At 32.4% G+C, this 23,993-nt stretch overlaps 1 protein-coding gene across 2 annotated transcripts in view; it reads left to right on the top strand.

The window, feature by feature from the left end:
• The window catches only part of LOC145296928 (beta-1,4-N-acetylgalactosaminyltransferase bre-4-like), a 31,382-nt gene that overhangs the window by 3,930 nt on the left and 3,459 nt on the right, over positions 1 to 23,993 (top strand). The window contains exons 2-7 of one of the 2 annotated variants that reach the window (XM_080143130.1): positions 8,987 to 9,146; positions 10,953 to 11,185; positions 14,621 to 14,808; positions 16,349 to 16,471; positions 19,675 to 19,770; positions 22,588 to 22,763. In XM_080143130.1, coding sequence (XP_079999256.1) covers positions 9,002 to 9,146; positions 10,953 to 11,185; positions 14,621 to 14,808; positions 16,349 to 16,471; positions 19,675 to 19,770; positions 22,588 to 22,711 — 909 coding nt within the window. In that variant the 5' untranslated portion in view covers positions 8,987 to 9,001 and the 3' untranslated portion in view covers positions 22,712 to 22,763. The remainder of the gene's footprint in view (positions 1 to 8,986; positions 9,147 to 10,952; positions 11,186 to 14,620; positions 14,809 to 16,348; positions 16,472 to 19,674; positions 19,771 to 22,587; positions 22,764 to 23,993) is intronic. The other variant, XM_080143131.1, reaches the window with a different exon arrangement.

Genomic DNA, 23,993 nt, shown 5'->3' with positions numbered 1-23,993 from the left:
TGTTAATTCTATTAGTATTTGTTAAATATTGTTAATTCTATTAGAAATTGTTAAATATTGTTAATTCTATTAGTATTTGTTAAATATTGTTAATTCTATTAGTATTTGTTAAATATTGTTAATTCTATTAGTATTTGTTAAATATTGTTAATTCTATTAGAAATTGTTAAATATTGTTAATTCTATTAGTATTTGTTAAATATTGTTAATTCTATTAGTATTTGTTAAATATTGTTAATTCTATTAGTATTTGTTAAATATTGTTTATTCTATTAGTATTTGTTAAATATTGTTAATTCTATTAGTATTTGTTAAATATTGTTAATTCTATTAGTATTTGTTAAATATTGTTAATTCTATTAGTATTTGTTAAATATTGTTAATTCTATTAGTATTTGTTAAATATTGTTAATTCTATTAGTATTTGTTAAATATTGTTAATTCTATTAGAAATTGTTAAATATTGTTAATTCTATTAGTATTTGTTAAATATTGTTAATTCTATTAGAAATTGTTAAATATTGTTAATTCTATTAGTATTTGTTAAATATTGTTAATTCTATTAGTATTTGTTAAATATTGTTAATTCTATTAGTATTTGTTAAATATTGTTAATTCTATTAGAAATTGTTAAATATTGTTAATTCTATTAGTATTTGTTAAATATTGTTAATTCTATTAGTATTTGTTAAATATTGTTAATTCTATTAGTATTTGTTAAATATTGTTAATTCTATTAGAAATTGTTAAATATTGTTAATTCTATTAGAAATAGTTAAATATTGTTAATTCTATTAGTATTTGTTAAATATTGTTAATTCTATTAGTATTTGTTAAATATTGTTAATTCTATTAGAAATTGTTAAATATTGTTAATTCTATTAGTATTTGTTAAATATTGTTAATTCTATTAGAAATTGTTAAATATTGCTTATTCTATTAGTATTTGTTAAATATTGTTAATTCTATTAGAAATTGTTAAATATTGTTAATTCTATTAGAAATTGTTAAATATTGTTTATTCTATTAGAAATTGTTAAATATTGTTAATTCTATTAGAAATTGTTAAAAATTGTTAATTCTATTAGAAATTGTTAAATATTGTTTATTCTATTAGAAATTGTTAAATATTGTTTATTCTATTAGAAATTGTTAAATATTGTTAATTCTATTAGAAATTGTTAAATATTGTTAATTCTATTAGAAATTGTTAAATATTGTTTATTCTATTAGAAATTGTTAAATATTGTTTATTCTATTAGAAATTGTTAAATATTGTTAATTCTATTAGAAATTGTTAAATATTGTTTATTCTATTAGAAATTGTTAAATATTGTTAATTCTATTAGAAATTGTTAAATATTGTTAATTCTATTAGAAATTGTTAAATATTGTTTATTCTATTAGAAATTGTTAAATATTGTTAATGTCGGAAAAAAAAATCGATTGTCCATTCTTTTAGAAATCTAGATATTAAATATGTCAGTTAAATGAATGCACAGTGCGAGTTAAAAATATATTGTTTAAAAATATGTTAGAATTAGAATTGAGGATTCTTTTGTTTGCCAAAAGTGTGTTTGGACAAACATATGTAAAGCCACGTGAGAATTAGTCACGTTTGAAAAACACACTTCTGACTTGAATTTTGTCTGGAGAAGATCTTGAAAAACTTTGAAAAGTCTTTGAAAATGAACATAGAAAATCTGTAGGAACCCTGTTCACCTAAAGAATCTAATAAACAAATTTATCGTAAAAACTGAATAATTGAAAATACTATTTAAAAAAATAGCACAGTAACATAGACACATAAGAACCTTAAAAAACTTATCCAGGTAGGAAGAAGAGAAACTTATCTTGCCTTTGGTGGCGTTTATTTGTTATATTTTTTGAGGGGGTACAAAGATAGCGCCATACTATCCTTTGGAGTCCCAATAATCGCTCAAAAAGTTGTAAATAAAAAAAAAAAATAATGACAGAAAAAAATGGGAAGGGAGTTAAAACTTTTATTTCGAATTTTTGAATCTAGTTGGAATTAAGTTTACACAAATTATAAAGACAATTATAATGACAATAATACATATTAAGAGAAGATGGCCAATTTAAGAACCTGTACTGATCAGTTTTATGTCATCTGTATATCGAAAATTAACCTTCATGAGACAATACCTGAACTTCAATACTCACCACCCATATACCGTAAAGAAAGGAATTGTCTGATGTCTATAACGCGGAGTAAAAGCAACATACAATATATATCAAGAGAAGCTGACCAATTTAAGAACAACTCTTCTCTCTGATTCTCTCTCCTCTGATCTCGAGCGCGTGGTTCAGTGGGGGAAGACGTGGCTGGTTACCTTTAATGCATCTAAAACCAAACTCCTATCCTTACATCATCAACGCTCTGATCCCCATCTGGCATCAATTGGGATGGATGGCTCTCGTCTGGGAGAGGCCCCGTGTTTTGACAAGCTTCTGGGTTTGACCTTTACTCCTGATCTGAAATGGAACACGTACATCAAGTCTGTTGCCAAGGTCGCTGGTAAGATGGTGGGATCCTTCTACCGCTCCAGAAGATATCTCACTATTGATGCAATTCTCTATCTATATAAAAGCCAAGTACGTCCAAGGATGGAATACTGCTGCCATATCTGGGCAGGAGCTGCTAAAAACAGCCTATCCTGCCTTGACAGAGTACAAAATAGACTTCGTGGCCTAGTGGGGGATGCCCTTTTCTCTTCCCTGCAACCTTTCTCCCACAGAAGAGTCGTTGCAAGCCTATCTTTGTTTTATCATTATTTCCATGGCAGGAGCTTGTCTGAACTCCAATCTCTGGTCCCCCCTCGCCAATCTTTCACGATAAACACCCGTCTAGCTGAATCCACGATCACAAACTTCCCCACTCTTTATCTATGCCTAAATCAAAACGTAGATTCCATGAACAAAGCTTCTTTCTTAGAACTGCACGCCTGTGGAACTCTGTTCCGTCTGCCTGCTTCCCTCCTGACTACAACTTGGATGCCTTCAAGTCCAACATAAACAAATTCCTGATGAACCGCCCCCTTAAGTAGACACGTTAAATATCCACACTAACGTACTGTACTTACAATAACCCTTATCCCTGAGTGGCTTCAGGGCCTTGATAAGTGGTGACCACCTTGTAAAAAAAAAAAAAAGAAGAAAAAAAGACCTCTGTCTGAAAGACTTATTAAAAAAAAAATGTCTGGATGAGATTTTATGTAAATGTGGAAAACTCTGCAAAGGTGAGATGTCTTGACCTCTAAAAGTTAAGCTAGAGGAACACGGAAAACCTTAATATATGGAGAAATTGGCATGGCAGACCACATATGGAGAGAAAAAGGCTCCACCTCCCATTGTTGAGTGAAGTAAAATTCATAGACAGAAGATTGATGAAAACTGAAAAGTAAAATGACTCAAAGAGACAGCACATATGCTAGATTATAACAATTTTTAAAGTCATACCAGTGTTGAATTTAATAGTTAATTACAAATTCATATTAACCATGATTAAGTACGATGAGAAAAATATAACCTCATAAAATTTTGTTTTTTACTTTTTTAAAAACTTTTTTTGGTGCTTCTACAGTATTGGGACAAGATTTTGTAGTCGATAAATGGAGTTTTCAGATTAAAAAAAAATGGTTTCAACTGATTTTTTTTTAAATTCTAATAAGTTACAATGGTAACTTCCAAATTATGCAGTTGAAATTACCTGAATAATACTGAATTATTAAAAAAAAAAAAACTTGTTAACAGGTGAAAAATTGCCGCCATCTTTGTTTAATTCGAACGGAAAATTACCTCCTTGTTGAACTCTTCTGTGTTTTACGATCATTTTCATCAAATTCTATTTTTTATTTTCTTTAATAAAAATCTTCTACATTATTGCTTTTCATAATTTTTAGTTATAATCATCTTAAAAATACGAGGAATACGTAGATACCATTGTTTTCACGTGAAATTCAGTTTTAGGATTTCCAAAAATCTCATGCCAATTCTGTAGAAGCGCCTTTTTTCTTTCTACCCTTTTGTTAACATGTTTTCGACTAATGAGGATATGACACCAATGATTTCGACGATTGTTTTTATAACTACTATTATGATAACCAACCAATCAGAAGCTTCAAAAGTTACTTGAATGTTGAATTTTGGATTTGATCAGTTTGCTGTCGTCACTGTCACGAACCTGCATTTGATTCTTCATAGCCATCTTTGTTACTAGGAATTACTTAACACTCGAAATTGAAACTGCATTTGATTCTTCATAGCCATCTTTGTTACTAGGAATTACTTAACACTCGAAATTGAAACTGCATTTGATTCTTCGACGATTTGATTTACTGATGCCATCTTTGTTCAACATAATTTCTCAACACTTAACAGGTTATGCGCCCAGCCATCATATTCTCTTTGACAATTCGGAATCTAAATTCGAATTATGGAAGGTGAAATTTCTGGGGTATTTAAGGATCCGGAAACTACACAAAGTCATACAATCTCCAACAGAGAATCCTAACGACCCCAAATTTCTCAAAAAGAATGCAACTGTTTTTGCAGAACTGATTCAATGCTTAGATGATAGAAGTCTATCTCTGATGCCTTGGATGATGGACGTAAAGCATTGAACATATTAAGAGAGCATTACTTATCAAAAAGGAAACCGAAAATTATATCTCTACATACAGAACTAACGTCTCTAAAATGTAACGAAGATGAAACTATTAGCGACTACGTTATAAATTTTTTACATATTTTTGAAACCATTTATTTCGGTAAGCTTTTACATTTAAACAAGGTTAAAAGATTTTAAAAAAAATCTTTTGTTTTGTTCTTCGTATTATTTACTTGTCTCAAAATAAATAATTAATTGATTTAAAGATCCGATTACTATGAAATGCATAAATATTATTTCCGTAAATCACAAATATATATATATTTTTGTCTCGCTTACATACTCCTATTCTGAATTCATAGCAGTGGGCCTGGGCCAATAACAGTAGATTTTTTTTTCAGACTGATCTAATAACAATAATAAAAATTAAATTAGAATAAAAATCATTCAACAAGTGTAGTCAAATGCAACTTTATTTTCTTTTTTATATGGCCCCAGGTAGCCCTGCTAGTCATGCTATAGGTACCAGTTTTAAAAAAAAATATAAATTTTCATAAAAAAGTCAAAATTGTGAAATGAATGAATAGCATTATTTGAAACTGCATGATTAAAAATTTATAGTTTTGGGCAATCTTTATTAGAATGCGCATGTTTTGAGAAAAATCGAAACAAAATTAAGAAAAATTGGAATTTTGCATTTGTCATAAAATAACTTCTGAAATTGAATTGTCTCCCTTTATTCTGAGATCTTCAAAGTGAAAACAACAAAGTCGTTGCATATGGGCAGAATTTTAATAAACAACTTCTGAAATTGAATTGTCTCCGCTTGTTCTGAGATTTTCAAAATAAAAACAACAAAGTTGTTCCATATGGGCAGAATTTTAATAAACAACTTCTGAAATTGAATTGTCTCCCCTTGTTCTGAGATTTTCAAAATAAAAACAAAAATGTTGTTCTCTGAGAGTTAATGCACAAGGGCCCAATTTTTGTCTGTACCCCTAAAACCATGGGTAAATCTAACAACCATGGTGTAAGGAAGAGAATTATGGACTATTTATGTCTTTGCAAGTGGACATATCTAGAAGGCTGTTATAATCAGATGATATTTTGACTTGCTCATCATGTCCTTTATTTATTTGAATGAATAAATGTTCAACCTTTGGTTGGTGCATCTGCTACCAATCTCTCACTCCTAGACAGGGTTCAAAAAAGTTTGGCCAACCTAATAGGTCGTGCACTGTCAACCAAACTCCAACTTCTGTTTCATCGATGAAATGCTTCATCCCTATGCCTATTTTAGAAATACTTTAATGGAATATGCTCAGACTTTGTAGTTCCTCAACATAAATACATCCAACTAACCCAGCAAATAGCAAAATCCCACCCCTACACTGTGCCAGAAAGCCTTCTACTCAAATATTTTCTTCCCTCAAACTGCCAGACTTTGGAATTCTCTCCTACATTCCTGTTTTCCTGATTGTACTGACATGCAGAAGTTCAAGACAGACATCTTGCTGCTTAACTCCCTTCATAGTGTCTCTGCAAATTTGGTCCCAAATAGTAGCCCCTTACATCTAAGTGGCATTGTGCCTTGTCTGGGATGAAAAAGCTGTAAAAAGTTGGGGGTTTTTCTTCACTTATTACAATCATGTTCTCAGGAAATTTACTTTAAATCAATATAAAAAAAAAAGAAGCTTTTGAAATACTGTATATATCTATACACATATAAAGTTGAGTTTTTGGACACACTGGCATTAGTATTAAAAGCCTACTTTTTCTATTAAAAAATTATTAAAACAAACTTAATTTTTTTTTTTTACTTGGAATTCATCACTTATCAAGGCTCATAGGCCACTCGAGGATAAGGGTTAATGAATGTGAGGTGCTAGTGTAGTAATCGTTAATGGTGTAAATTGGGTAGAATTTGATTATTTATGGGGACAGCTTAACAAGAACTTGTTTACATTGGATTTGAAGGCTACCATCGATTCAACCGTGAAGTAGGCCAGCGGAACACTGTTCACAGGTGGGCAGTTCTTGGAAAGAAGCTTTGTTCATGGAATCTACATTTAGATTTAGGCACAGATAGGGAGTGGGGAAAAATCATATATAGTGGTTGTAACTAGTTAAGTGTTTTTTTGTGAAAGTTTGACAATGGGAAACTATAGATTGGAGTTCAGTCGAGCACTTGCCATGAAAATAATGATAGAGCAGAGATAAGCTTGCAATGTCTCTTCTATGAGAAAGAGGCTGCAGGGAAGAGAGAAAGGGCATCATCTACTAGATTTCGAAGTTTTCAATTTTATCAAGACAGGATAGGTCGTGCTGAGCAGCTCCTTCCCAGATGTGGCAACAGTAATCCATTTTAGAGCATATCTGGCTCTTATAAAGATAGTGGATTGTATTCGCAGTGAGATACCTACTGGAGCAGTGGAGTGATCCAAACATTTTCACAGCGATCTTGGCAACAGAATTGATGTATGTCTTCCATTTAATATCTGGAGTGAAGCTCAGTATCAGAAGTTTGTCAAGACATGGAGCTTCCTCAAGACAAGCGCCATTCATTTCAATTGGAGTGCAATGAGGGTCAGAGCGATTATGGTGAAAGGAGAGAAGCTTGGGTTTCAATGCATTAAAATTAACCAGCCACCTTTTTCTCCATTGCAACATTTTCTCAAGATCAGAAGAGAGAGAACCAGAAAGATCTTGGTCATTGCTCCCTTTGAAGTGTTGACACAGATTTTAAGGACTTATCAATATTTACTTAGTATAAGTCCATCGCTTTAATTTGAAATTTAAGATATTTGAAGATAAATTCCCCTCCCATAATTACGAATGAAAAAATGGAACAGATATAGGTTACTGTAATTTCCATTAAGAAGTATTATATAAAGTTGATTTATTCAATTTATTTTTAATTTAATTTACATTTAGTTTTAATTATTATTGGAACCAACATTAACCGCATTTGAAAATGGAAGAAAGTTTTCATTTTACCTATGAGTTATTTCCCTTTAAGCTATGAGATTTTATTTCCCTGTTTTAATTTTATAGATGGAGATGATTATGTTTTACGCTTTCAAAAATCCAAAATATGGTCAACTTTCAAGAAATCATAACAAATTAGGATATTTGGTGTTTGCTTAAATAATATGACTAAAACCTCTGTCCGGCAATATGGTTTTTTACCTGACAACGCCGGATATGTATTGTGAGTATAGTCTTGGAAGTTTTTCAACCTCTAAAACTATATGACCCCCCCCCAAAAAAAAAACAAACTTAATCCCAAGTCCTTTGTTGGAAAACTCCTTTGCTATAAACATATATATATATATATATATATATATATATATGTTTTCCTTGAAATTTTTTTTTTTTCTTTTACATATTTCTACGTATGTTTTTTTTTTCTTTTTTTTTTTTTTTTTTTTACATGGTGGTCACCACTTATCAAGGCCCGGAAGCCACTCAGGGATAAGGGTTATTGCAAGTACAGTACATTAGTGTGGAGATTTACTGAAGTGTTTACTTAAGGGGGCGGTTCATTAGGAATTTGTTAACGTTGGACTTGAACACATCCAGGTTATAGTTAGGTGGGAAGCAGGCAGACGGAACAGAGTTCCACAGGCGTGCAGTTCTAAGAAAGAAGCTTTGTTCATGGAATCCGCGTTTTGATTTAGGCACAGATAAAGAGTGGGGAAAATTTTTCACAGTGGATTCAGCTAGACAGGTGTTTTTCATGAAAGATTGGCAAGCAGGGACCAGAGATTGGAGTTCAGACGAGCACCTGCCATGGAAATAACGATAAAACAAGATTAGGCTCGCAATGTCTCTTCTGTGGGAGAGAGGTTGCAGGGTAGAGAAAAGGGCATCCCCCACTAAGCCACGAAGTCTATTTTGTACTCTGTCAAGGCAGGATAGGCTGTTTTTAGCAGCTCCTGCCCAGATATGACAGCAGTATTCCATCCTTGGACGGATGTATATTAAAATAAGTTAAAATAAATGATAAAAACCATTTATCTATATGTGCTGGTCATAGTTTGATGTCCCATCCGCCATCTCACTAACTAGAAATCCTTGGTAAGTACTTGACAAGAGGAGACCATACGACTTTTATCTACTAGAATAATCGATCAAGACATTGAAAAGGCCGAGCTGAATTAGTGTTTGACATTAAATGTTTATTCATATATTTCTCACTCTCCCTTTTTATCTCATCAAAGTAGACAACATAAATGCAGTAGAATTGCACAGAAAGCTATTCATGATTCCAGAGCCATTAACGGTTTATGACTCAATAAAATAAAATATTTTTTATGCATCTGTAATATTTATTTACACATTTATTTATTTCAGGATCATATCAACCTAATGTCTCTGTTAAAGCTGTTTGTGATTTTATCCATTTCTGGACTCTTCCTGGTGGTCGGTTATGGTATATTTATCAACTTGTTCGATTTCTTAGAAATAAATGTGACTCCACTGCCATTTTGTCCTGAAATTTCACCACTCACAGGTAAGAATTCTTTGACGTCTTTTCTGTTTAATCTTGTTGTCCAATCATATTTTGCTTGACTACAGCACTTCTTACAAAGAATTTAGAAATATAAGTTTTATGAACACGTCTGCAGCCATTCACTGCACTAGCCATAATTGCCTCACTTATTGTGTCTGCCAGATTGAGCCTCGCATAGACCTCAAGATTAACAAATCTTTAAATTCTACTAGCAAGGAGACCCGACCTTGTCTGGGATTAAATAATAATCAATGAATATTTCACACTGTCATATTTTTATTGCCATTGAAGTTGGTGAAATCGCTCATTTTTTAATCAAATCGATTGATTGTCTGCTCTAGTTGGAGACCCATTATGGTGCACTGGGAAGAAGGTTTACATGCCTCCCCACAGTGACTTAATCCACAATATATTGTCTACATTGCACTGTAGAGAACCTACTGCTGATTTTATAAAATTATTTTTATGTATAACAGCTTGCATTAAAGTTTAAAATGCAAAAGTCAAGTATCATGGTTCAGTTGTACTCTAAACCTTCATTTCGAACGTGTCCCTGTCATATCCAAGAAACCACTGTCGATTTTATAGCAGCAAAATCCCACCCCTACACTGTAGAGATCTCTAGATGCTGGGAAGCTTTCTACTCAAATAATTTCTTTCTTCAAACTACTAGACTTTGGAATTCCCTCTTGGGTCCCTGTTTCCTCAACTGTACCGATATGTAGAAGTTAAAGTGTAATGTGAACACACATTTTGCTGCTCAATTCCCTACACAGTATGCCTGTAAATTTGGTCCCAAATAGTACCTCCTTACATCCAAGTGGCACTGTGCCTTGTTTAGGTTCAAATAGCAGTAATAAAAAAATGAGAGCAAGGGTGCCGAGAAGACGAAAGGTTGGAGCCAATATATATGAAACGTTTGAATGTTTTAAACATCCAGTAAAATTTCTATCATGATGGAATCTTGTTTTCAAAATTGAAATGCCTTAAGATTAATTTTACTTTTTTTTTTTTTTTATTTCTATATATAAAAGGCACATTTTTTGTATGTCTGGCAAAGGCTTTTTTTCGGTGGGGGGGGGTTCTCTGTGGGCTTACTACTTTTTAGAACTTTTTATATACCGTCTAGATCGTAATATCTAGGATTTGCGAACGCGCATGGCGTCTTGATTTACTTACATCGACTTTTACAGAATTCTTGCTATTTCAGCCCCTCTCGTATTGGTTCGGCTTTTTCGTATATATAAAGTGAAACTAAGTTGAAACAGAAACGGTTCCTCGGCTTTCGTGCCGGGAACGTCCAGAAAGTAATAAAGCTTTGATCAATGTGAGGAAACAAACCCCTTGTATCAGAAAATTGCTATTCAATTTGGGCAACCGCTTTTTTATGGGGAGCTGGTCCCCCCTCCCCTCCAACATCTTGGGGAAACAAAACCAGCCAAAGTTGGGTAAATAAACCCCAAAAAACTGTCTCGCAGTAAAAGTTAACTGCGGGATTTCTATTTGACCTCATTAAATTCATGCACCTGTCAATTCAGTTTGTAATGCTTAAATAAATTCAAACGTTTTTCTGTTACTCTTTCTTGCTAGCCGAGCGGGTAACGTGTCAGGTTTTTTTTTTTCACACTTTATTTTCTACTTTCGCTTCTGGTTCAATCCTACCTACCTACCAAAACTTTTTTTTTTATCATATCTAAACACACGTACACCTCCAAACAGCCGGGCAACGCCGGGCACCCCCGCTAGTACAAATATAATTGTTGAATTTTGTTTCTCATTTCTGATGGATAAAAATTTCTCTTTCAGTTGGGATTCAGCCGGTCAAATGGCAGATACAAACTTGGTATTCGATGATGGAGAATCAAACCGAATTACAACCTGGTGGACACTACACACCCCAAAACTGTAAATCCAGACATCGAGTTGCCATAATTGTTCCTTACCGAAACAGAAATGCACATCTTCGGATTTTCCTTAACAACATCCATCCGTTTCTACAACGCCAACAACTTGACTATCGGATTTTTATCATTCAACAGGTAATAGATGCGGGAAATCCATTAAAGATTTTTTTTTGTCAAGTTTTTCTATCTTTCTTAACGCACGCACACATATTCAATTTAATAAATTGGGCAAATGATAAAATGGATGGAGTACTGCTGCCGCATCTGGGCAGGAGCTGCTAAAAGTAGCCTATCCTGCCTTGACAGAGTACAAAATAAACTTTGTGGCTTAATGGGGGATGCCCTTTTCTCTTCTCTGCAACCTCTCCCACAGAAGAAACGTTGCAAGCCTGTCTTTATTTTATCATTATTTCCATGTCAAATGCTCGTCTGAGCTCCAATCTCTGGTCCCCCCTCGTCAATCTTTCAGGATAAACACACGTCTAGCTGAAACCACTGTCAATAATTTTCCCCATTCTTTATCTGTGTCTAAATCAAAATGTAGATTCCATGAACAAAGCTTCTTTCTTAGAAGTGCACGCCTGTGGAACTCTCTTCCGTTTGCCTGTTTCCCACCTGACTACAACTTGTACGTCTTCAAGTCCAACATAAACAAATTCCTGATAAACCGCCCTCTTAAGTAAGACACTTTATCAAATCTCCATTACTAACAATTACTACGATACTATCCCATTGATTACTGTACACGCAATAACCCTTATCCCCGAGTGGCCTCCGGGCCTTGATAAGTAGTGACTACCATGAAAAAAAAAAAAAATGTGGTGTGGTCCCTGGCTTTAGTAGACACCATCTGGGAACATCTTTGTGTATAGCCAAGACCCATGCCAATTTTACTATGCATTGGGGTAAAAAGTGACGTTTTAATGAAGGATAGAAATTGATCAGATATATATTAATAGATTAAGTTCGGGTATATTGTTTACATAAACTTACAACCAATATTTTTTCAAAAGTGCTCAACAGGTGTGTAGAGCTTTTATATAAATAAAACCATTTAAACATTGTGAGGAATCTACATGGGTTGATAAACGTTTGAACATTTTCGTGTCTCATCATGACTCCAATTGAATTTCATGATCAGAAAATAACAAATAAAAAGTTTAAAAAAATTTTTCTGACTACTTAATTCAGTTGGAGTCCTGACGAAACATAAAAATGTTGTCGGTTTGCATAGACTCTCTATAATATTTATATAATTTTATTATATATAATTATTTCTTATATCTGCAGACACTAATGTTTTGTGCTTTCACAATCATTAATGTAGGAAGTGATAATTGCTGCTTGTTGAAGGATTTAAATTGCTCAACGAAACCACTTTTGGCTCCACTAGTGAGGAACTAAATCCTAGGGCCACCTCAAAGCACCATGGAATAAAAGGAAATTTTAACATTAATAAAGCTTAATGTTAATTCAGATGATCTATAGTGATCGAGCAACAGGAAGTCGCGATCTCACAAGGCCATCTGACCGACTTTTTTTTATTTCCCAGACAGTGCTTAACATTTAAGAATTTAGTTCTTAAAAGGGCGAAATAATTATAAATTAGTACATTTTGTTTGACTTGAAAGTAATTTGAAGATTTTACTTGATTTAAAAATACTTTTTTTATACCTACAGACACTAGAGTTTCGTGCTTTCACAATCGTCATATATATATATATATATATATATATATATATATAAAATAAAAATTACAATTAAATTTACCAAAATGATCCAAGATGGTAAAATTAAAGTATATTATAAATATTAAAGAATTAATATTTATAAAATTATCTCAGCCAGATGTAAAAGCTCGATAAAACCAAATAGGAAATGGAGCTTATAATATAATACTTCTGCATGCAAAAATCCGATTCCGCATTTTGCTAATTCCTACCCTCTGATGAGAAGGAAAGTATTTCTTCGAAACTCCGCGGATTAAGGACTATCCATTTATCTAGTGTTTTCTTTTCAGATTAAATATGTTTTTAACTCATTTCAAAGTGTTTTTTAACATATTTTATTAACTGTTTGCTGATATCTATATATATATATATATATATATATATATATATTTCTTTTTCAATAAATATTTATGTTTCTTATAAATCTATGGTACCCTCTTGCCAAACATTCACGAGAAACACTCATCTAGCTGAAAACACAATAAAAAAGTTTCCCCCACTCTTTATCTGTGCCTAAACCTCAACATAGATTCCATGAACAAAGCTTCTTTCTTAGAACTGCACGCCTGTGAAACTCTCTTCTGCTGACTACAATATGGTCATCTTCGAGTCCAACGTAAACAAGTTCTTAATGAGCCGTTTCCCTTAAGTAATCCAATTTACCTAATTTACACTAACGATTACTACGATATTGTCCTTTTGACTACTGTACACTTTTTAACCCTTATCCTCGAGTGGCCTCTGGGCCTTGGTAAGTGGTGATTCCTTTGCAAAAAAAAAGGCATGCATAATGAAATGAGATATTTAAATAATAGCAAAAGTATGTTGTTTCTGATGGTGCTTATTTCGACCAATAATTTTTTGTTTGAGTCGAGATATGTTCATCTGAATTGAAAAGTTTAAAACCGCAAGAACTTTCTTGTCAACCTGATAATAGAAAGGTCACGCACAATTAATTTGACAAACAATAAAACATTCATGCTTCAATTGCCAAGTAGGGTGGTAAAAATTTACATAATAGAAGACAAAGTAGTCCAGCACCTTGCATTGCGTCGTCATTCGTGAATTTATTAACACTCTCGGGAGTCTATTCCAAGGTTCAGGCATCTTGATTGAGAAAATGGCTTTCCTCCTATTCAATTGAACTCAGGAAATATTTTTTGTGGTACCTGCATGGTGCAGGTGTGAATAATTGAACCTGAGATATATTGTAATAACTATTGGGAGATTGTGAGCCAAAATGAGATCAACACATAATTATCAGCGGTCAAGAAAAAAAAGGTGAACTTTTTTATTAGTCGGCTTTCATGAGGCAGATCTCAGATCCAGCACTATCGTTTCCCTTGAGATAAATTAATGAAGCAATATGGCGTCTTGTTAGTGCTTTTACTAAAGGGGAGGTAATTCTCTAGCAAGTATCAGATTTAATAGAATACAATAAAAGGGGAGATAACTAACATTTGTATGATATTTTTCATTTGTCAAATTTAGATTATATCAAGATTTAAGATAATAAAATATGAAGACCTTATTCCAGTGAACTAACGAGAATAAAATAAAAAAAAAAAAAAAACAACGTTTAGGTGAAATGACAGCGAATTAATAACGCAATTATTTTTTTTTAAATCAATTTTTAAAATTTTATATTTAAATACTGAAATTTGAACTTTTTAATTTAATTTTTTTTTTTAGATTAAATGAAAACAAAATGAATTTAAAAAAAATTATTACATTATTTTAAAATATTTTTTTTAATACATCATTAATGAATGAACTTTCATTTTTTTTTTACTTTTAAAAAATTTTTTTCTTGTATCATTTTTATTATTTTTATGTTCAGCTGAAGACGGGTCCATTCAACCGAGGAATGCTCATGAATATTGGTTTCACTGAAGCACAACGGATTTATAATTTCACTTGCTTCATCTTTCATGACGTTGATCTGATTCCAGAGAATGACAAGAATCCTTACAATTGTGTCGACTCTCCCAGACATTTGTCCGTGGCTGTTGATGTTTTTAAATACCAGTTCGTATTTTCATGCTCTTTTTTTGTTTTTATTGTTTTTAAACTATTTTGAATTAACTAGCATGGTTACCTAGCGTTGCCCAGAGGTGTTATAGTAAGGCAATTGAGCAACCAAACCCCTAAAAAAATGAAAATAGCAGCAAGTACCTGTGGGAGTGCAAAAAAAAAAAAAAAGTAGCTGCAGTAACCAGGCTCGAACCTGTAATGTGCTTGCGGCATTACAGGTCTTCGAAATAACGACTTTAAGATGTGTGTTGAGATTCCGAGGCATGACTGACTTTGCAAAAACTGATATTCATTTTCAGCACACTCGAAAAACTCTACTTCCGTGTTTACAAAATAGGAAAAAAGGAAATGAGGAAAAAAAAATGGTGCTTATGCACTTTTGATATCGTGCTATTTTTTCAAGTTTCACAATATCTTTATTTTTTATTAAATTGTTAGGTGGAAGCACAGAATAGTTACAGAACATCCACTCCTCTCCATGTTAAGAATGGCTTTTGAAATAATAACGTTATTATTTCAGCATGGTAGCAAAAGTGCACAAGTACCCAAAAAAACAAAGGGCAATAATAATTCCCTTCCGTGTTTACAAAATGGGGGATCGATTTACTATAACGTTGTAAGTTAAAAGTGAGCACCCCTTTCAAATGTCAAAGTAATGACTTTTTAATTTTTTTTTAAATTAGAGGGGAGGGGGGGGTACGCTCATTCAGATCCACCGAATTTTTGTTTCTTTTTAATAAAAACCTTTAAGTAAAACCTCTGATAAAAAAATAGAAATAAAGGAAATTGTTTTTTGTTTTAATTAAAAATAACAAAGTAGAAACCGTATAAAAATGATTAGTTAACAACCGACATATCACGTGATTAGAACCTTATAATGAGAAAATGAATCCCCTTCTTGAAAAGGTCCTGGATATGACCTTAAACTATATCTGATGGTGAGGTCCCAGCTTGCGGGCTTTGGGGAGTGTGGAGCCACCCCTTAATTGCCATTGCTCCCAGGTCCACTCTAACCCGGAGTGGTAGTACCTGTTTGGGTTCCAACTATGGGTTAAATAGAAACTGATTTGAAAAAAAAACAAATATACTCTATTAAAAAATTGTTCTTTAAAATCACTGGATTCGGCATTAAATAACCTGAAAAGGGTTGATATGCCGTAAAACAACCAACCAACATTCTTAAAAGTCATTAAATTAATTTTTTTTTCAAATTTTTTTTCTGCTAATATGATTATTAAGTTTGTAATCTATAATAATTATTGGAAAAAAACCTTTAAAAAAAAATGTAAAACAAGCATTTTTAGGGGGTAGGCACTCTCGTACAGGTCTGTCGACATTTAAAATATATTTCAGGATCAGTAGGGGACATTTTTATTTATTTACTGTTTATTGTAAGGGAATTTAAGAAAATCTTACCGGTCACATGATACGCCGGTAAAGAAATGTACAGTAAGTCAAGGAGAAAATAAGTAGAACAATATTATTTCATTCTTGTTTGCCAAGAAACAAATCAAAGTTTTTTTTTCTTTTTCAGATTGCCATTTAAGAATATTTTTGGTGGTGCCATTGCAATGCAAGCTGATCAATTTAAAAGCGTGAATGGATTTTCCAATCAATTTTTTGGATGGGGCGGAGAAGACGACGATCTATTTAACAGGTAAAAAAAAAACATACTCTGGGTCAGAGTGGAGCAATGGTAATTAAAGGGTGGTTCCACACTCCCCAAAGCCTGCAAGCTGGGGCCTCACCATCGGATATAGTTTAAGATCATATCCAGGACCTAATTTCTCTTTACATCTTTGAAGTCTTGATAATCACTTCAAAATAAGAAATAAAAAAAAAATGATGGTAGAAACCCACCAAATAAATGGATTGTTTTATTTTTTAGTTTGAAATCTTTGTTTAGACTTCAAAGATGTAAAGAGAAACTACAGCCATTTTTTTCTTGTTCTTCAGTAGCACTCAATATTACTTGTTTTTCGAACAGAATAGACATTTTACAGCAAAAACACTACAAACTTATCCAGTTAGGTAGAAAAGTAACTTATCTTGCTTTTGATAACATTTATTTGTTATTGTTATATATTTGTTTTTAACAACTTTTTTGTGTCTCTCTGGATTGTAATACAAACCAAAAATAGCTTATCCAGAAGAGTAATTTTACCTTGCCTTTGGTAACATTTATTTGCCACATATTTTTTTTTACTCCGTTTTTGTTTTGTTGTCCTAACTGTAAAATGCTGTTTCCATTTCAAATAAATACCTTACAAACTTATATATATATATATATATATATATATATATATATATATATATATATATATATGTATGTATATATATGTATATTGTGTGTGTGTTCGACAAGTAAATCAGTCAGTGAATGTTATATTTAATTTTAGTTAAAGTTTAGTTTAAAGTTTTAATTTAAAAAAAAGCTGCTTCACAATTTTAAATTACGAAATTTTGAAGAAAATTCCCTCAATTTGTTGGTTTGTTTTTTTGCTTAATACTATTAAGTCAGATAAGTAAAAATAATATAAAGAAAAAAAAAAATTGAAGTTGAATGCGTTTTCTAACTGCTTATAAAATTCCAAGAATATTGATTCAGATTTTACTACATATTTTCCTGTCCTTTTAATCATATGAATATTTTTTTTAATTTGACCAGAAATGTGAGAAATTGCAACATGTTCATAATTTTGTTATTTTTTATTACATTTTCACCCCAAACAAGGCGCATTGCCACTTTGGTGTAGGGGGCTACTATCAGGGGCAGCAACTACTGGGGCACTATGTTGGGATTTGGGCAGCAAGATGTCGGTTCACGTTGCACTTGAACTTCTGCATGTCAGTACAGTTAGGGAACCAGGAACCTGGAATGGAATTCCAGAGTCTAGCGGTTCTGGGGAAGAAACTACTGGAGTAGAAAGATCTTTTACATCTAGGGATCTCTACTGTGTGGGGGTGGGATTTAGCTGCCTGTCGGGTTTGTCGAGGGTGTCTACGTCGTGGAGGCACAAGTGTCTGCAGTTCGCCAGAGCATTCACCATTAAAATACTTGTAGAACAGGCAGAGGGATGCAACGTTTCGTCGATGGGACAGAGGCTGAAGCTTAGATTAATTCAGGGCCTATCAGATTGGCAACTCTTTTTTTAACCTTGTCTAGGAGCGAGAGACTAGTAGCAGTAATGCCGGACTTGTTGAGATTGTTGTTATAACATAGTCTGAAAACCGATTAGGTGTAAATTAGTGTTATTCTGATAATGAAAAAGATCTAATTAAACATGTAAGAACGTTTTTCATACTCATATTTTCTTAATTCGTTCTTAAAAATTGAAGAACGTGCATTTTTTACAACTGTGCTATCGCCAATACTACTGCTGCTGCTAATACTAAATCCATTATTGAAAACTCGATAAATAGAAACGTTTTTTGTTGTTTTTGTCGGGCAGGTCCTTTTAAATTGATATCTATTACCGTGGTCTTGCACAATGTATAATTATTCTTTCAATTGATAACTATAGTAAAAAGATTGATTTATTTACTAGTGGGTGTCCGAAGAAAATTTTTTTTTTAATGTTTGATACTCATCATGTTGAAATGTTATTTTTAACACAAAAAAAAATAAAATAAAATAAATGGTCAAAAATATTTCAGACACCCAAAACTATTAAAATTAGTACCTCTTCTGATTGGTTCCAAAGTTTCATTTCAAAATTCGGTACTTGTGCAGTTTAATGAAGACATTAAAAAATGAAAATATCGAAAAAAAGGTTATATTGTACGTATCCGTTTTGACCTGAAGATCTCTGAAAAAAAAATTTCACTTAATTTGATAGAGTAGTTTCTTTTTACAGCGGAAAAACACGTTTATATGACAGATCGTTGAAGGTAGACATTTTTGAATTTTTTAAATTTTTGTTTGGAGTTTTAGAACACGCCACAAGGAGATAACTCCGTTTAAAGCGCCGACACTCCCTCCCCATCTTTAATACTAGCTATTCTTCCTAAAAATTGAACCTTTTGCTCGGTATCATAACAAATTGTTTTTTTTTTTGTTGTAAAAAAAAAACTACTTGATGAAATTAAGTGAAATTTTTTTCCGGAGAACTTCATTTCATAACTGATACGTACAATATAAACTTTTTATTTGATATTTTCATTTTTTTAATGTCTTGATTAAACTGTACAAGTACCCAAAATTCTTCATACGAATGCGGTACGGGCGTTTATAAATTGGGGGGTTCTTTACAAAACATTACCCAAAATGCTGTTTTATGAGGTTCACATTTTTATTATTTTATTTTCTTAAAACTCTAAAAATATATAAAGTACATTATTATTTATTAATCCATTTGAAAGTATATTTACTTCCAAATAAAACGGTGGTATTTTGAGGTCTTGAAGTGGTTTGGTTTTTTTAAAATATGACGATTTTAGCAGAACACCCTTGAAATCTGTGATTATCCAAAGCGTTTTGTCGTCTGTGTGTATTGCTACATAGCATTTGTGCCTCCTCGATTTACATACGCCAGATTGACTTGACAAGCAGCAAAATTCTACCCCTTCACTGTTGAAGTCCCTATATGCAGAAAAACCTTCTACTCTAATAGTTTCTTCCCTAAGACTGTTAGACTTTGGAATTCCCTCCCTATTTCCTGCTTCCCTGACTGTACTAACCTACTGAAGTTTAATTGTAATGTGAGAAATATATTGCTGCTCAACTCCCCATAGTCCCTTATTAGACACGATCCTAAATAGCATCCCTTTATGTCCTAAAGTGACAATATGCCTTTTTTAAGGTTAAAAAGAGTAAAAAAAAAAATTCATGGTTGTTTTTTGTTTTTAATTTCATTTTAGGGTAAATAAAAAAATGATGTCGATTTTTCGATATTCAGAGGAAATTTCTCGTTATACTATGATTAAACACGTCAAACAATATCCAAACCCAAGTCGGTAAGTTTTAAAAAATTATATTTTTTATCTTGAAAATACTCAAACTACTTTTGGAAATATTGGTCCCCTGATTTATCGGAGAGGGATCTATGTTTTCAGTGGTGTCCATACGTCCATTAATCCGGATGAGTGCCAGATAACCATCCATTAGTTTTTCCTGAAATTTTTCCATAAATTGTATTTGTTCACAATAAAAGAAAAATGTCCACAGTAAAAAAAAAAAAAAATTTTTTTGCAAAAATTCCCGTTGCTTCCCCAAGGGCTCAAGAGGTCAAAAATACCCCAAAATGGCCAAATATTACACTTTTGATCTATCCATTAGATTTTCCTGAAACTTGGCCAAAATGTGGAGCCCATTGTTCTTAATATAAATCTTGCATGGGTGACCCTGGCAAAATTATGGTTCACGTCCCCGGGGACATTCAGTGCTAAAAACGCCCCTTTTTGTGGCTTTTTTTTTCATATTTCTCAACAAAAACTTGATATGTTTGACTATATAGTGGTTTTTCACAGTGGTCAACTCAAATATACATGTGTTAAGGCTTGAAACTGCATCATTATCCATTTACACTGGAATTTGCTCCATAGCGTTTGATCCATCCATTAAATTTTTCTGAAACTTGGCCAAAATGTGGAGGCCATTATTCTTAATATAAATTCAGTATGGGTGACACTGGCAAAATTCTGGTTCACATCCCTCTGGTACTTTTAGGGCTAAAAAAAAAAAAATGCCTTTTTGGAGCTTTTTTTTTCATATTACTCAAAAACTTGATATGTATGTCTATATAGTGGTTTTCCATGGTGCTGAATTCAAATATACATGTCTTAAAGCATAAAACTGCACCGTTTGTCCATTTACACTGGGATTCGGCATTCCCAGGAACTAAAAAGGGGTCACAAATGCAAAAAATGACACTTTTTACCCCATAACTTTTGCCGCATCCATTAGATTTTTCTGAAACTTGGCGAAAATGTGAAGGCAACGTTGGCCCTTCACACTTCTCGCATTCATCATTTCTTCACTATTTTTTGTGGCGTCATCTCGCATGCAGCATCAGAGGGGGACCACACATGCACAGCTTGTTAAATTTGTTTTCTTTGCAACCTCTGTCTTACATAGATGTGATGTTGCTAGTCTCTGCGTTGCATTATTGAATGTATCTATAATTTTCTAGCTTGCACTTTTCAAATGTTTGTGAAATTATACATGCACCTCACAATTCTTTTTTGTCGGTGTTCTGAAAATCTTGTCAACATAAAAATTTATTTATTAGACAATGATGACCATCGGCAAGAAAGACAGAACATAACTGTGTTTAGCTGTAAGAATGTGTGTGTGTGCGCACGTGCGTGACAGATTATGGAAGAAAAATGTCAATCATGCTGGATGACTGTCAGTCTTCTGTCTTCCTCTCTCTGGTTGTTTTTGCTAAGTGTCTTGTATATACTTCAACCGGCATTCGTAAAATGTAAATAATTTATCAATGTGCAAAAAAAATTATGAATGTATAGATTTAGTTCACACACAAAAACTTAGACACCAGGGTTTGAGAATTCAGCATCCCAGAGGAGGGGCAATCTGACCTGCAAAAAATGCCTAGGAAGTCCCATCAGCATTCTCCAGTGAAGGCACCTCAGGCGATTAGCCATAAACTAGCCCCTTTCTCAAAGAAAGAAGACGAGGGCTGGGAGGGTGAACCTCCTAGAACTGCACAGAACTTAACACCCACTGCAAAATCAACAGGGACTAGATCATTACAACAATGGTCTAATCTCTGTTGATTTTTTTTTACGGGGGGTGGGGTGGGTGTCTAGAATAAAAATTCCCCCTGAAATGTAAATATTAAAAAATATTTAATTGTTCCTTTTTTATTTTGCGTTGTGCAATTCTAATATCCCGACCTTTGTTTTCGGTGATAATTATAATTCTGGTCATTTTTATGGGACACAAGAATGTAGATCAAAGTCTATTTGGAATGTGCATGTGTGCACACTTTCGATTTTATTGGCATTACCTTGGCTCAATCTCCAACATCTGTCTTTTCTACAAATATTATAATGATATGTGTTCTTCAGAATTGTCTGATCTATTCCCTACTTCCGTTTGACTCGTTGATCTAATGGTCTCCATTAATTTGCTGTTTTAAAACTTCATTGTAACACAGCTTCCTATTCCAGTAGATTCTTTCAAAGGATTGTAAGGTTATGGAACTCTCTCCCTGCTCACTGTTTTCCTTCTACCTACAGCTTTGGTCTTTACAAGACTAAGGTCAGTAAGTATCTAAAAAAATAACCTATTGTAACATTACATGGCACTGAATTTATGGAGAATAGAAAGTAGACATTCGCAGCCTCTAAACTCTTGCTTTCCTTATTTTATTCTTTAGTTCCCACATTTCATGAATAGTGTTTCTAGCAAAGAGGAAAAAAATTTTTTTTCTTTTTTTTTTTTACAATATTCTTTGGTTTGTTTTTTTTTTTAATTTTTTTTTGAAAAAGAAATGAAATTCTCGACATATTAAAGACTTCCACCATCCGGGTTATCTCAAACATTTTGAAGTGTGCAGCAAATGGGTTCCGATAAAACAATTTGTATTATACTTAATTATTATTATTTTTTTTTTTTTGCATAAAATAATAAATAAAATATTGTTTCATTGTTTTGAATTTGTTTTTAGTTTTATCAAAACAATATATTACTTTATGAAATATTTATTGATTTTTTTTTTTTTTTAAATAAAATAAATTTATCTAATACTGTTTGCTGCGGACTTACTGTCGACTTTTCTTCTGTATTACCATTATCTTCTGTTGCAGATTTAAAATTTTAAAGGAATCCAATTATGAAGTGGATGGGCTTAACAGTCTTAATTACAAACTCGATTTAATTGAAGAACGAAACCTCTTCACCTTAGTAGCTGTTGATTTGAAACCAGCTTGATGATGGGGAGCAGTCACCCTCTTACGTCATCTCATCATTGTCAAAAATTTTGGTAAGTTTTGTTTTGCAAAATTATTTTTATTCTATAATGTAGAGTTGGATTTGGTATGTGTCTTGGTTCATTTTTATTGTTAATATTATCAGGTTGAAAGAAAGTTCTTGCGGTTTTTAACTTTTAAATTCAGCCGAACATATCTCGGCTCAAACAAAAATTTATTGATACAAAATAAAGACCATCAGAATCAACTTTTGATTTTCAAATATCAATAAAGCTAAAATCGATAGATCAGCATCTACAAGTGTAATTTGACGTTGAGGAAAATATCTGCATATTTGAAATGTGTGTTTTTACAAAAATCGAGGGAAATTAACAATCTTATAGTTAAATAATTGGAGATTTATAAAGAATCGGAATCCATAATTTAGCACAGAATCGGTAATTGTATCGGAATCGGGAAAAATATTGGAATCGTCCCATCACTAATATGTATATATAACTTGAGTTCCTTCAGCCATAATCGAAACCGAAACCAAAACTTATGGAGAATTCTTGATAAAATTATTTATAAAAAAAAATGGATTATTGGAGTGCCATCAGTTATAATCGAAACTGAAACCAAAACTTATGAAGAATTCTTGATAAAATTATTTATGACAAGAAATGGTAGTACATAACAATTAAACGACCCAGATATAAGCGTGACACAGACACTGACCCAGACTCTATCATATTCATATATAGATAAACTGATAACTCACGGGAAAGAACTCATGTTATTTGCAGTAAAAGTTATCTCCCTTGGTCTTTATAATTAAGTCCAGTTCGTATTTGTTTTGATCGGTCGATTAAAAGGTTCACAAATTCGAAAAGGTGCAATCAAAGGTCGGAGATTACGTCGGTCAAAACATATTATAAGCAAAATAATTAAGATGAGTATAATAGTTCGAATAATCTGAAAATTTAAACTATTTCTGCAAATACATTTTTTGAACTTAGGAAACTTCTTATACTCCTATAAACTCGTTTTTTTTTTATTTGTGTGTGTGTGTGTGTGTGTGTGTGTTGATATTCATATTATAAACCTTTTTTCTATTAATTTAAAAATAAATACAACTTTGTTATATGGATCATGGAACTGCATTAATCTGCAAAAGATCTAACGCAAAACAACTGTATTTATGCCAGTAATGTAAAAATCTTGCGTTCTGGTGGCGATTAAGTTACTTTTTTTTTTTTTTTTTTTTTTACATAGGCATCACCACATTATCAAGGCCAAGAGGC

This window comes from Euprymna scolopes, chromosome 17 (assembly GCF_053919585.1).
Source record: "Euprymna scolopes isolate OS-2025 chromosome 17, ASM5391958v1, whole genome shotgun sequence".
Lineage (NCBI taxonomy): Eukaryota > Metazoa > Mollusca > Cephalopoda > Sepiida > Sepiolidae > Euprymna > Euprymna scolopes.
The sequence above is the reverse complement of the archived record's forward strand: the minus strand, read 5'-3'. Positions and strand labels throughout refer to the sequence as shown.